General features: G+C 40.9%; 1 protein-coding gene across 8 annotated transcripts in view; it reads left to right on the forward strand.

Annotated features, from left to right (window-relative positions):
• Positions 1-11,336, forward strand: part of Mga (MAX dimerization protein MGA) — a 96,064-nt gene extending 84,728 nt beyond the window's left edge. For all 8 annotated transcript variants that reach the window (XM_075961845.1, XM_075961848.1, XM_075961850.1 and 5 more), the window contains 5 exons: positions 1,714-1,920; positions 4,751-4,862; positions 5,131-5,364; positions 6,671-6,847; positions 9,717-11,336. In XM_075961845.1, coding sequence (XP_075817960.1) covers positions 1,714-1,920; positions 4,751-4,862; positions 5,131-5,364; positions 6,671-6,847; positions 9,717-10,981 — 1,995 coding nt within the window. In that variant the 3' untranslated portion in view covers positions 10,982-11,336. The remainder of the gene's footprint in view (positions 1-1,713; positions 1,921-4,750; positions 4,863-5,130; positions 5,365-6,670; positions 6,848-9,716) is intronic.
• Positions 11,337-14,721: the final 3,385 nt, after the last annotated feature.

The raw sequence follows: 14,721 nt of genomic DNA on the forward strand, positions 1-14,721 counted from the left end.
CCTGTCTCGAAAAACAACAAATGAATAAATAAATGAGGAAATTTAAAATTGAAATAGAATAAATAAAACAAATGAGACCTTGTATGCTGAGAATCAAGAAAGACCTCCCTGAAAAAATGTGTGGTGGTAACATTGATTGGGAGGAACCAGGGATAAAGAATCCACGCCACTCAAAAGCCTGAGCAATTTAGGCAAGAAAGTGTGGCGTTGGGTAATGTGTCTGAAGAATTTCTCACAGTTAGAAATGACCAAAGGAGCTGGTGAGATGGCTCAGCCCCAAGCCCGATGATCTGAGTTTAGCCCTAGGATCGATGAGTTGGAAGGAAAGAACTGATTCCCGAAAGCTGTCTTCTGATCTCCGCATATGCAGTATGTCATCTGCTTGCCATTAGCACTACAATTAAGTATAAATATTTTTCTTTTTTTAAGAAAGGGCTGGATAGAAAGTTTATTTAGTAGAGAGTGGAAACAGTTATGTGGTGGTACACACCTTTAATCTCAGCACTCAGGAGGCAGACGCAGGCAGATCTCTGAATTCGTGGCAGCCTAGTCTACAGAGTTGAGTTCCAGGACAGCCAGGGCTACACAGAGGAACCCCGCCTCAAAAAACAAAAATAAGATAATGGCAATTGTTCTTTTCCCAAATTGTGAAAGCTCTTTTTGTGTATGTGCAATACTTGCCCGATATGGAGGCCAAAGGTAGATATCAAGTGTCTCTTCAATGTCCTCCACCTTTCTTTTGAGATAAGGTCTCTCATAAAAGCTGGAATTCACTCTTGGAGCTAGGCTAGCTGACTGACTGTAAGCCCCAAGTCTACCTGTCTCCACTTGTCCAATGCTAGGTGAGCCTATAGAGGCACACACTCAACTGCCTAGCTTTTCTGTGGATGCTGGAGATGTCAACTCAGGTCCTCATGCTTGCACAGCAAGCACCCTACCCTACCATTGAGCCATTTCTTTTTTTTTTTTTAATATTTATTTATTTATTATGTATACAATATTTTGTCTGTACGCATGCCTGCAGGCCAGAAGAGGGCACCAGACCCCATTGCAGATGGTTTGAGCCACCATGTGGTTGCTGGGAATTGAACTCAGGACCTTTGGAAGAGCAGGCAATGCTCTTAACCTCTGAGCCATCTCTCCAGCCCCCCATTGAGCCATTTCTATAGTCGCCCTAAAATATTTAATTTCTCTGGTGGTGGCACACGCCTTTTATCCCAGCACTTGGGAGACAGAGGCAGGCATCTCTGTGAATTTGAAATACCCTGGTCTACAATGTGAATTCCACAACAGTCAGGGTTATTACATAGAGGAACTCTGTCTTAGGAAATATATATATTTACACACACACACACACACATAGGATTGTGATATTTTTTTGTTATGTTCTGAAAACTAATTTTAATGATGATAAATTATATAAATAAGCTTTTCCCGGTCTTTCCTTCCTAACTCCCAGTGCTTCCTCCTCATTTGAGAATCACCAAAACTTGAACTGGGAAGCAATATGATTATGTTAATATATATTAGAATTCATACTGTTGGTATTGTTAAAGAGATTTGGAGGAATGATAGGTTGGTAAAATGAACAACTGAGAGGACATTATAACAATTCAGACAGAAAGTATATCTGAAATAGAAGTGTATCATTTGGGATGGAGGAAGAGGGCAAGTATATGTGAAAGATGCTGAGGAAACAATGTTTTTGGACAGGTTCCTTTAATTTCTCCAAAATTGAAAGATGATTGCTGGAGTGATAAACCCCAGAAAGAAACAGAAGCCTTTGCATATTACCGTCGGACACATACTGCCAATGAGCGACGGCGGCGTGGTGAAATGAGGGATCTCTTTGAAAAATTGAAGATTACATTGGGATTACTTCATTCTTCCAAAGTTTCCAAAAGTCTCATTCTTACTCGGGTAAGCATTCTGTAAATAACACATGTAAATGCACACTCAACTAAGAGAGTCATATGGATATTATGATAAAGGAAATCCATTGTCACCTAGGGGGATAGAAACGAGTCACTTGTACTTAAGAATTTAGTGAAGCTAGTGGCTGGTCCTGGTGGCTCATATCTAGGATGCCAGCATTGGAGAAGCTGAACAATAAGATTGCCTTCAGTGTAAGGTCATCCTGAGCTACAGAGTGATGCTGTGTCAAAAGCAGGGCCAGTAAATTAGCAGTAAGTACTTCAGGGGGGAAAATGTTTATGTTAAATGAGAATAACTTTACATTGAATGTTAAGTTCTTTTGTGTCTGAAGGCAGGAGAGCGGGGAAGATTTGTGTGTGTGTGGTGTGTAAGCACACGAGTCTATGGATACATGTTCCCATGAGTATGTATACAGAGATGAGAGCAAGCTGTTGGGTGTTTGCCTTTATCATTTTCTTTTTCATTACTTTAAGATAGGGTCTCTCCATAGATCTGGAAGCTTGCCTTTGTGGCTAGCCCTGGTGGCCATTGAGCTTTTGGGATCTGCCTGTCTCCTCATCTCGATGTTAAGAGTTACAGGTTTGTGTAGCCATGCTTAGTTTTTTACATGAGTGCTCTGGATTCAAGCTTAGGCCCTCATGCTTGTAAGTACTATTATTGTTACCCATCTTCCTAACCACAAATGTTTTAAGTTTTTTAAGTCAGAATCCGAGCACTGGGAGAATAGTTCAGTTGACATAGTGCTCACCTTGGAAGCATGAAGACCTGAGTTCTAGAACTCCAGAAGCTACATTTAAAAATAATGCTGGGTGGAGCTAGAAAGATGACCCAGAGGTTAAAGGCACTTGCTGTTCTACTCGAGGACCCCAGTTCAGTTCTCAGCATTGTTGTTGGGCATCTCTCAACCACTTGTAACTCAAAGGGGATCCAACACTCTGTCTTCTGACAGCACACCCACACGTGTGATAGACACACACATGGACAAATAAATAGAAAAAAAAACTGCAGAAAAACTAGATGTGGTGGCACATGTTTTTAATGTCAGCTTTGGGTGGGTAGAAATAAACAGATTCCAGGCTCACTGGCTAGTCGGCTTAGCCTACTTGGTGAACTCTAGCCTGTAAGGGACCATGTCAAAAAAATATATAGAAAGCACTATCAAGTCAGAAATTCTTAAGTCTGTGTGCGAGTGTCTTTATATTATTGCCCATATCATTTAGAACAGTTTGTCATAGTGTAAAATGCATAGCAGAAGAGTATTAGTACACACCATTTTTTGGGTAGAAATTGAACACAGGGTTTCATGCATGTGAGGCAAGTCCTTTACCAACTAACTACAGCCATAATTCTTAACATATTTCTTAATAGCTAACAGTCATTTAAAAAGAAAATGAAATGGTCAAGTTAGCAGAAGTTTTAGCTCTGAGCATAAATCATTTAAATTAATACCGTTTCATGACTTTTAATAAGTAGAAGCTGGGGAAGTATATATCTAACATTCATATTCCTCTCTTGAAATGAAACAGATTGTATAAACATTATTTTAAAATTTGGTTAAAATCTAAGCACAAAATGAATGTTTGTTTGTTTGTTTTTGAAGTTTTATAATTATATTTATGTACAGAAAACTCAGCAGTACATTTAACCCAGTTTAGTGGCGAGTTCTTTGGCCTTTGCCTTTTCCAGCTTGGCAATTCGAGCCACAGATTTAGGACCCAGGACGTTGGAGGCGGATCTCATCATATCTGTCGTTGTAATTGGTCCTAATAGCTTCCACCAGCTTGGCCAGAGCACCCTTGTCTTCCGAGTTAACCTGTGTGAAGGCAACAGTGGTGCACGTCTTCCTATGAACCAGCCACCCCAGCCTGGCCTTTCCCTTGATGATGCAGTAGGGGACCCCTATCTTCCAACACAGGGCAGGCAGGAAGACCATCAGCTCAATGGGGTCTACGTCATGGGCAATCACCACCAGCTGAGCCTTCTTGTTCTCTACCAAAGTGGTGACTGTATTGATGCCTGCTCGAAGGACAGGTAGTCTCTTAGTTAGGACATCCCCTTTGCCGGCAGCCTTCTTCTCAGTACGAGCCAGCAGCCCCTGCTTCTCCTGCTTGGTCTCTGGCCTGTACTTGTGGGCAAGTTTAAGCAACTGGGTAACTGTTTGCCGGTCCAGGGCCTGGGTGAACTGGTTAATGGCAGGAGGAACTTTGAGCCGCTTATAGAGGATGGCCCTCTGTCGCTACAGCCTGATGTAGCGAGGCCATTTGACGAAGCGTGTGAGATCTCTCTTGGGCTGGATGTCCTGCCCAATGCCGAAGTTCTTAGGCCTCTTCTCAAACAAAGGATTTATCACCTTCTTTGCCTCCTGCTTCTTCACGACGGTGGGGCCGGGGCCATCTTCTTCCCCTTGGCCTTCTTTCCCTTGGGCATCTTGCCGGGCTGGAAGAGAGAGCACAAAATGAATTTTTATATCTCCTTGTAGTAGTTGAAGGCCTGTTTACCACTCAATGATGATCTTAGAAATAATCATTATCTACATTCCCTAAAAATATAAGCTAGAAAACAATTTAACAAATAATGTTGGGTTGGTGATAGAGCCTGGGGTGTGTAAACCTTGGCCTAGCATGTACTGGACCCTAAGTTTCTATTTCCAGTACCACAGTCAGTGACTTGGTCCATTAACCAGTTTCTGAAACATCAGTAGTTATTCATAATTGTCTCTAATATACTAGCTTAAAATACTTCGATTAAATAAATTATGTAGGCTTCCTGTACTTTTAGGAGTTAGTGCTCCATTGACATACTGTTTCTATTTTAGGCATTCAGTGAAATTCAAGGGTTAACAGACCAGGCAGATAAATTGATAGGACAGAAAAATCTGCTGAGTCGAAAACGAAGTATTTTAATACGGAAGGTATCATCTCTTTCAGGTAAGTTTTGTAAATGTGGGAAAGAGCATAATAAACAGCCTTAGCAAGGAGAAATGCTCACTGGTTCTTTCAGAGTCTGTTTAGTTTAAGGATTGGCATCCTGGGTGTGCAGCACAGTTACCTTTGAGTGGGTTATATCTTCTAAATTGTATTCACTCTTGCCTTCTGTAGTTTTGGGGAATATAGTTAAATCAATTAGATTTCAGCTAATTATTTCTCATAATTAGGGGTCATACAGAGAGTGATATTTTTCCTTATCAATCTGTAGGTAAGACAGAAGAAGTGGTCCTGAAGAAGCTAGAGTATATTTATGCAAAACAACAAGCACTAGAGGCACAAAAAAGAAAGAAGAAGATGGGATCAGATGAGTTTGGTGTGTCTGCTAGAATCAGCAAACAGCTGGAGGGATCTTCTACATCATCTGTAGATCTTGGACAGATGTTCATAAATAACAGGAGGGGGAAACCTTTGATTCTTTCCAGAAAAAGAGATCAGGCTACAGGTAAGAGGGATGGATATCTTTGTTTTCCTCAATGTAGGTATACATCAATTTATTTTATTGGACTGAATGTCTTCTCTTGCCTATAGTCCTAATTAATTGAATTGGGATGAGTTTTAAGAAAAAGAACTATAGCTGGGTGGTAGTGGCACACACCTTTAATCCCAGCATTCAGGCAGATATCTGTGAGTTCAAGGCCAGCCTGGTCTACAGAATGAGTGCCAGGGCTATATGGAAAAATCCTGTCTTGCTAACAAGCAAAAAACAAACAAAAGCCAAAAGTATAAAGAAAAAAAAAACAACTCTTAAGTTGTAAATTTCAATTTTTTTTACATATAATAACTCTAAGACATTAGTATTCTAATGTATGAGTTCTAGTTCTGATAGCAGTGTCTACAGTACATGTTTCTAGTAAATACATAGCTGTTTGTGTATGTGAACACTTGATTTTCTTGAATTTACTATGGGTTAAATAAATTGGAACTTTTAAAAACTTTTTTTTGTTTGTTTAAGTTAAGTTGGACATGGTAGTATGTACCTATAGTCTCCTCTACCTGGGAAGCTAACACAGGTAGGTTGTTTAAGGCTCAGAATTGATGTCAGCCTAGGTAAAAGTGACACTATTTTTTTTTTAAGGAATAATTTAATTTCTTTGAACTAGTCCATTTTTTATTATCTCTCTTAAAGAGCAAAGGAAACTGACTTTAATTTCTTTCTTACCTTGATTTTGGAAGTGATTCACAGTTATTTGCTGATGTCTTAGAGGGGGAGTGTTCTCGTTTACTCTTAAGATAGCTTGATATATGGACCAGAAAAATCTGACTTCTAGCCAGGCGGTGGTGGCGCACACCTTTAATCCCAGCACTCGGGAGGCAGAGGCAGGCAGATCTCTGTGAGTTCGAGGCCAGCCTAGTCTACAAAAGCTAGTTCCAGGACAGGCTCCAAAGCTATAGAGAAACCCTGTCTCGAAAAACAAAAACAAACAAAAAGAATTCTGATGTCTATTGATCCAGGTGGGTTCTAAAATAAGAATTAATGTTAACATTACAGAGTGAAATAATAGTGTTTTAAGAAAAGAGTTAAATGACCAGTTACCTGAATTCACAGATGGAAAGACACGAACTATGGCCTAGAAACTTGAATGACTTTTATAAGAGTATATAGAACAGGAAACCTGTGAATAGGCTTGTATTTACCTTCATTTAAGCTCTCGTTGCATCTTTGAAGTCAGGGTTTACGGCTGCCTCTCTCTGGAGGATACCAGCATTAATTGAAAGTTTGTTTTATTAATTTTTCGTTTTCTTTGCAGAAAATGCCTTGACTTCTAACACTTCACACTCCTCTGCCAACCTGGTGATGACTCCACAAGGACAGTTGCTTACCCTAAAAGGCCCCTTATTCTCAGGACCAGTGGTAGCTGTTCCTTCTGCTCTCTTAGATGCTGATCTAAAGCCTCAAGTTGCAAGTAGTACTATGGCTCAGTCAGGTATGTGGTGGTATCCTCTGTGGTTAGGAAAAAAAGATCCATGGTATCTCAGTGATAGGAAGCCTTTGGATCTGTTCTTTAGTGATCCAGAGTTGGTCTGTTGGCATTTGCCTTGGTAAGAAATCTAGCTTGATGGGAAGTTTTATTTTTACCTGGGATTTTAAACTGTTTTGTGAACTCTAGTGAAATTTTTAGCAGGGGAAGAATTAAAACGATGTCAAAATGATGATGTTGGCAGGGCCGATATTTATGTTTTTGGTATTGATCATTCATTGTTTTGTGTTGGCCTCAGAAGGGCTGTATTCCCTTGGTACCAGTCCAATGTGCTGCAGCCAGCGCAGCCTGGAAAACCAAGACTGGCGGGGGGTGGGGGGGGTGGGGGGGTGCCGGGATTGAGACAGGAAGGCTTCTTTTCAGGTGGAAAAACAGCAATCTTTATTTTGCCCAGCAACCTTTTATACCTCTACTCCTTCTGTGGAGACCCAATGGCCAGAAAGAACACAAACATCCTTGTCAATTCCAGACCCCAAGGAAATTCTGCTGTCAGTCAGGGAGTGAGGGCGGCTGGATCACAACAACAACAACACCCCCCCCTGTTTTATTTTATAATACCTTGCCTGTCATGGGGAATAGCCCTCTAATATTCCCTGTCTTAGGTAGCATCCTGCCCCCAAAGTATTGCCCGTCCGTGGCTACCCAGACACATAGACCTAAACCAAGTATCCCCAGGACTGACGGTGCCAAGGAGCCAGACCAGCACTGCAACCATCTAGCATGCACTAACTGGGTGGTAAATTAACAAAAGCAGTATTCCAAAGCCCTCTCATATGACAGTTGAGTTCCATAACAGTAGCAGAAGCATGTAATACAGTGCCATGAGTTACTCACATAACATGATTAATTGTTGAAAAGTCCAAAGATAGTTCACTTGCTCCTGAACCAGAGCCACTTGTTGGTTTAAGGTCAATATGCCCAATTGAATATGTCCAAAGCATTGCTGACTCTTTCAGCAAGCTGGTTGACAGTCTCAGCCGTCTGCACAGTCTGTGAGAGAGCAAGTCCGGCAGCAGTAGCTGTGGTGGCAAAGCTCTGCTCCAGCTTCCTTCTGGCCCCAGCTGCACTCTCTCTGGATCCAAATTGCTGCGTGGAGAGGAGCAGAACTCAGGGAAGCAGGCTGGCTGCTCCTGCTCCAGAACCATTGAAGGGGCTCCACTTTAACAATCTTTTAGGGAGTTTGGGCATCGTCAACCTAGCTACTTCCTGCTGAGTGGGAGTGCTGCATTCTGGGGTGGTATTTTACATGAACATTTCAGGGATTCTTGGTGATTCAAACCACATAAATTTGTAATGAATCCACAGGTTCTCGTCCTCTGTGGAGACAAAAGCAGAACCTCTTTTCTAAAGCATCAAATCCTTAGGCCTGTATTTTTAAAGTCAAAATACCTTTCTTAGCAGTTCCCAGATCAAATGTCTTTCTCCAGTCCAGAACACAAACGACAACACAATCAACAGAATAACATACATTTTTACACATTCTATCTTTTGAGGCCCTCAATTCACCCTCCTGCCTCCTCTTTATTTCTTCCCTACTGGCCAGTCTGCCAGAGGGCACCCCTCAGAGCGTCTCTGGGGATGAATAAACACATACTCATTTTAATCTTACTTGGCTTGTTCCCAGTCTGGAACATTTAAACCCCCTCCTGTACAAAATCTTTGGCTGTCTTCCTTGTTACTTCCGTGCCTTGTTGCTTTAAGAGTTTCAGTTACTTTTTGAGGCCTTTCAATTCACCCTCCCATTTTTTTATACTTGCTTATTTTTTGGAGGATATCCCTCAGAGTTATATCTGGGGGATGAAAAATTAGAACACTTTACCTTCCCCAATATGCTCCTTGATTTAGCCAGCGGCTGGAGTAACCCCGTTCACGTATCCCCACTTTCCAGATCTCAGTGGGACCTCCACTTGCTGCGGCCAGCTCAGCCTGGATAGCCAAGACTGGCGGGGGAGAGGGGTGCCGGGGGAGGCTTCTTTTCAGGTGGAAGAACAGCAACCTTTATTTTGCCCAACAACCGTTTATACCTCTACTCCTTCTGTGGAGACCCACTGGCCAGAAAGAACACAAAGGTCCTTGTCAATTACAGACCACAAGGAAGTTCTGCTGTCAGTCAGGGGGAGTGAGGGCAGCTGGATCACAACACAATGCTTGTTTTGAGTACCACCCTTTTCATAGCAAAGACTAAAGTATTACTTTGGTGGCTTGGGTTCCCAGCACTCATACCTCCTTAAGAAAGGGTATTCTCATCACTCGTAAAACTGTCGTGTTTTTGTTGCCATTACAACAACAGTTACTTGTCTCTGCTGCCAAGCCTACTCTGGAGAACTCCCTTTTCTCTCACTATGCTGACCCTAGACTTCCATTTTGTCTTCTAACTAGCAGTTAATTGGGTTAACAAAATAAAGGTTTTTCTACCTTGGGGCAAGAATTAGCTTGACAGGCTGGACTTTTGATGGTGGCCTGTGCCTATAATTCCAGCACTCAGGAAACTAGGGCAAGATTTTTGTGAATTGGAGGCCCACCCTGGACTACATAGGAAAATTCTAAGTCTGTCTAAATTTAGGGCTGGGAATGTAGTTTAGTGATAGAACACTTGCCTAGTATAGGCAAAGCCCTGGGTTCTATAATTGAATGGAGCTATTACTAATAATGAAATATCTTAGTGTCTTGCCTAGATTTTACTTGAGTTACTATTTCATCCATCTTTCTGATAAAAGTGGACTGATGAATTTAGGTAGAATGACTTGGGAAAGAGAGGAAGAGATAAGAAATTCTCATTACTATAAATCTAACGAATTTTATTTTTAATTTTCAGAGAATGATGACTTATTTATGATGCCACGAATTGTTAATGTGACATCATTGGCTGCAGAGGAAGAGTTAATAGATGTAGGTGGCAGCAAATACCCTCATGAAGTTCCTGATGGCAAGCCACTTGACCACCTGAGAGACATTGTTGGAAATGAAGCTAGCTCCCTAGCAGATACAGATAGAATTTCTTCCAGAGGAAACCATAGAGATGGCAGAACGGCCCGGGCTCCAACACAAGTGTTTTTGGCAAATAAGGATCCTGGGTTTCCACATGTAGTTGACGTTCCCAGTATGCAGGCTGCACAGGAGTTTGTACCTAAGAAGATTTCTGGTGATATGAGAGGACATCGGTATAAATGGAAAGAGTGTGAACTGAGAGGAGAGAGACTGAAGTCAAAGGAACCCCAGTTTCATAAATTAAAGATGAAGGAGCTCAAGGACTCAAGCATTGAGATGGAACTGAGGAAAGTAGCTTCAGCTATTGAGGATGCAGCCCTTGATCCCAGTGAGCTGCTGACTAACGTGGAAGATGAGGATGACACTGATGAGACACTGACTTCACTGCTCAATGAAATTGCCTTTCTTAATCAGCAACTAAATGATGACTCTGGCCTGGCTGAAATGCCTGATTCTATGGATTCAGAATTCCCAGAGGATGCTCAGCGAGCTTTTATCAATAAACTTGCTCCTGGGAACAGATCAACTTTCCAAGTTGGACACTTGGGAACGGGTTTGAAAGAGTTGCCTGATGTCCAAGAGGAGAGTGAATCCATCAGCCCCCTCCTGTTGCACTTGGAAGATGATGACTTTTCTGAGAATGAAAAACAACTTGGGGACACAGCTTCTGAGCCAGATGTCCTTAAGATTGTTATCAACTCTGAGATGAAGGATTCTCTTGTTCCCCATAGGAAATCTAGTGATGGAGGGAAGAGTACTTCTGGTCTCCCTACAGAGCCTGAAGGTGTATCCTCACCACCCATCCTACACATGAAGACTGGTCCAGAGAACAGCAACACAGATACTTTGTGGAGGCCTATGCCAAAATTGGCCCCTTTGGGTTTAAAAGCAGCTAATCCTCCTAGTGACACAGATGGTCAAAGTCTCAAGGTGATGCCTTCCTTGGCACCTATAGCTGCCAAAGTTGGACATAAAATGAACTTAACAGGGAATGACCAGGAAGGCCGAGAGAACAAGGTGATGCCTACATTGGCACCTATTGTGGCTAAATTAGGCAGCTCTGGGATTCCATCAAGTTCTTCAGGGAAATGAACTCATTCATCCTCATACAGAAGCCAGGCTATGAGGGGGAATTGAATTTTACCTCCTTTCTCTGCAGGCATCTGTTTGTTTGTCTTATGGAACTATAATCTTTGACTTTGATTATGTGTGGATATTGATGGAGAAAGGGGGGTTAGGGTGCTGGTCCTGGTGTTTGAAATTCTGATCATGTTAAAAATGTTACCTCACTTGTGGTGCTGGGTCCCCCATCTTCTCTAAGAAGGTGCGATCCCTCTTGCCCAAGGAATTCATAATAAGAATCTGGCTCCATCGAGTACCCTGTTTTTTTTCCCCTGAGAAAATGCTTAAGACTTGGAATTACTATGAACTAAACTGTAAGTGATAATTATTAGGTCTAAATTCTGAGACTTGTGATACAGTTGTATAAAAGGAGCTAGAGAGAATTTTTAGTTATTATTTCAACAATAGGGCATGATAGTGCACACTTGTAATTCCACCACTAGAAGACTAAAGAGAGAGAATTGCAAGTTTGTATCTGTCCTGGTCTATAAAGGACCCCCCTACACACACACACCACAGACGGGGGGAGGGAAGAATTATGCTAGGTAGGATGGATACTATAGAATACCAAAGTGAAAGGTTTTTGTCATTCAACAGACTGTTTGATATCCTGAATAGCTGTTCCCTTACCCTTTCAGTCAAAATTATAAACTTTAAGCTTTCTAGTAAAGTAGGAATATACTTTTAACTTTTACTATTAATGTACTTATTTTGAGACACATAAAAAGAGATACTTCCTTGCTGTCTTTTGTGGTATTGAAAGATCCATTCATGATGCCAGGGGTTTATACCCATTATTAGTTTTTTGAAGGTAGACATAGAGTCATTCGTTCCCTTTCCAAAATCATTGCCACTCCAGAAACAGCTAAAATGAAAAGCAGTTTCTCCCCAGACCAGAGGCCATAGCCAAAATAAAAATTTGTGAGGCTGGATATTTCCCAAATGGAACCAGCCTGTAGGTGCTTGAAGGTTTTGTTCACTGTCACCTGCACAGGATGTGACAAGAAAGGCGAGTCACAGTGGTCGTTCTTTACCAGGGACGCAAGGCAGTGTTTGAGTCACAAGATATATTTTTATCTGCTGCCATGGCATCAATGATCTGTAGAGCTTTTTCACTCAGTAACTGTCAGAATGTGAAGGACTGACAACCTGTAAAGATGAAGATATTTATATTTTTGTATAGTTGTTTTCATAGATTTCTCAAGGGATGAAGTTTTCAACCTAGAAGAGATTTGTATTGAGTATAGAAATGTTTCCTATCTAGTTTGTAAATAATCATGGTGCATTTGAGGGGTCTCTTGGAAGCTCCTGGGGCAAGAATCACTGTTCTGAAAATGTATAGACTGAGATTTAGCTGCTGCATTTTGCCTTTCTTAAATAATTATATTTTGGAATGTAACCCGTTCTGTCTTCAGTGACAGGATTTGCTTGTGTTGTAAAACACTTTAACACAAGTGCTTCCGGTGCCTGGGCCGTGCCTGGGTAATTCTATTTCTTTTACATCTTTGCCTTCTTTATCTCAAGTCCCACTCAGAGTATCTTCAGACCTAGGTTGTGAGACCAACTTTGGAATGAATCTAGCCAGTGAATGATTACTTCCATATTTGATTCCCTTTTTAGATTAACTCTGATAATCATCAGATTGAAATGATAAAATATCTTCCACTGCAAAATGCAGTGGTAGTAAATTCTTCATTGGTTTTGTGCTGCTTGCCTTCCTGGACAGCTCATCAGCACTTAACCGTCCCTGTTTACTACAAAAGCCTGACATAGTAAAAACAGTATTTCTCAGCTTCTCCTTTGTCCTTTCTGTCCTTTACCCAGCTGACTTCATCCAATGCCTTAGCCAAGGAGTGCAGCACCTGTCACCCTTGCTACCAGCTGTCCTCGGAGACCTAGTTCTTTAGCCCGGGTATGGCAGTTTCCAGCAGTTTTATTGCCTGTTTCCTTCCCGTGTTTCCTTCTGGCTTTAGAAAGTCAGACAAGAAGCAGCAAGGGAGTGAATGATAATCCTCAGGAAAAGAAGGACCATGTATGTTAGCTCTAACACTTGTTTCTTTTTTCTCTTTTTTTTTTCCTTTTTTTTATAATTTGAAAAAAATAGGCAAAACAGGTCAGAGTTTATTCTTGATTGGAAAATACTTGGTTGCATTTATGAGAGATGTAGAAAGTTAGAAATGAAGTTTGGTTCTAGGTGTTCAGGGAAAGCTGCAGATGGTATTACAAACTCCCAAGATGCATTGTTCTTAAGACAGATTTAGGAGCTATCAGGGCTATTTGAGGAGGGCTTAGTCTTCAGAACAATCTTGTAGTCTTGACAGAAATCCAAAATCTCCCCCAAACTCCTACCCTTTGCATTAGGGTAACCTTACATTATGAGAAACTGGTCTATGAAAATTACATGTATGATTGTGAAAGGTGAAGTTAAGTGAAAACATTGGAGGAACCTGAAAAAAAACTCCCATCCTAGCTAAGCATGATCTCAGTAGACCAATCACTCGCCTTTTTATACACCTGTAAATAAATGGAATGTTTTTAAGAATATAATTATGTCAGATTTAGCATTTTCTTTTATATATTAAATATATATCTTTCATTTCTGCTTTTGAAAGTGATTATTTTTTTAGAAATAACAGGCTTGGCAGTTGAAAGGAAAGACATGTGAACCCAAAATAAACCAGTTATACTAATTAAATCAGAACTTGGTGTTGGGAGGTTTATGCCTGAATGGAGAATTCAATGTCCTCAGATACATTTGAGAGAGGATGCCATTGGAAGATCTTTTTAGAAGCTTCTTGTCCTTAAAGCTTTTTAAAAATGTGCCATTTGGGGAGACCTTTGGTGGTGTAGCCCTTGCAGCATGTCTTATTGGGGACTTCAAAATTATGTACAATCTTAGGACAAATATTTACCATTTTTAGTAAAAGCTAGTTTCAGCGTTGCCTTGGGAGAGCAATAGGACATCAACACAGTCTTTGTGGCTAGGGACAATAATGTTCTTTTAAAATTTGTATATGTTCTTTTAAAATACGTATTCACGTGTGCCATGGTGCACATGTGAAAATCAATGGACAGCTTTGTGGATTCGCTTCTCTCCTACCAGGGATCAAACTCAGCTTGTCAAGCATTCACAGCAAAGACTTAACCTCACTGAGCCATCTTGATAGTCTAATAGATGTTCTTAAGCCAAGGTGTGAAGGGGTTTCATAATATTACAAAGTGTTCTTATGGGAGTCTTAAACATTGCTATTAAGATAATTAACAGATCAAATTTAGTTATATAAACTTCATAGAAGTGTTTACTTTGTGTACTTTATAAGTGCAGTTGGTTTTTGTTCCCACAACATTATGGATGAAAATAGTAGGCCTTTTTTTTTTTTTTTTTTTTTTTGAGAGGATCTCACTATACAACCCTGACTGGCCTGGAGATCAAGCTGGTATCAAACTCGCAGAGATTCACCTGCCTCTGCCCGCTGGGATTGAAGACATGTGCCATCACACACATCTTTATACATTATTTTTGGCAAAGTTTCATACATTTTCCCTGACTGTAGTAGTTATTTATAGTGAAATTGTGTGATCAGTGTGCCTTGGACAAGTCTGCAAAATAGTTATATCTTTGTCTCTTCCAGAATTAAGCTGTGGATAGTGTAGGCAGCTCATTTTCAGGAACTTCAGGTTTATCCCTTCATTTCATGGAGAATTGCTGG

Source organism: Microtus pennsylvanicus, chromosome 2 (assembly GCF_037038515.1).
Source record: "Microtus pennsylvanicus isolate mMicPen1 chromosome 2, mMicPen1.hap1, whole genome shotgun sequence".
NCBI lineage: Eukaryota > Metazoa > Chordata > Mammalia > Rodentia > Cricetidae > Microtus > Microtus pennsylvanicus.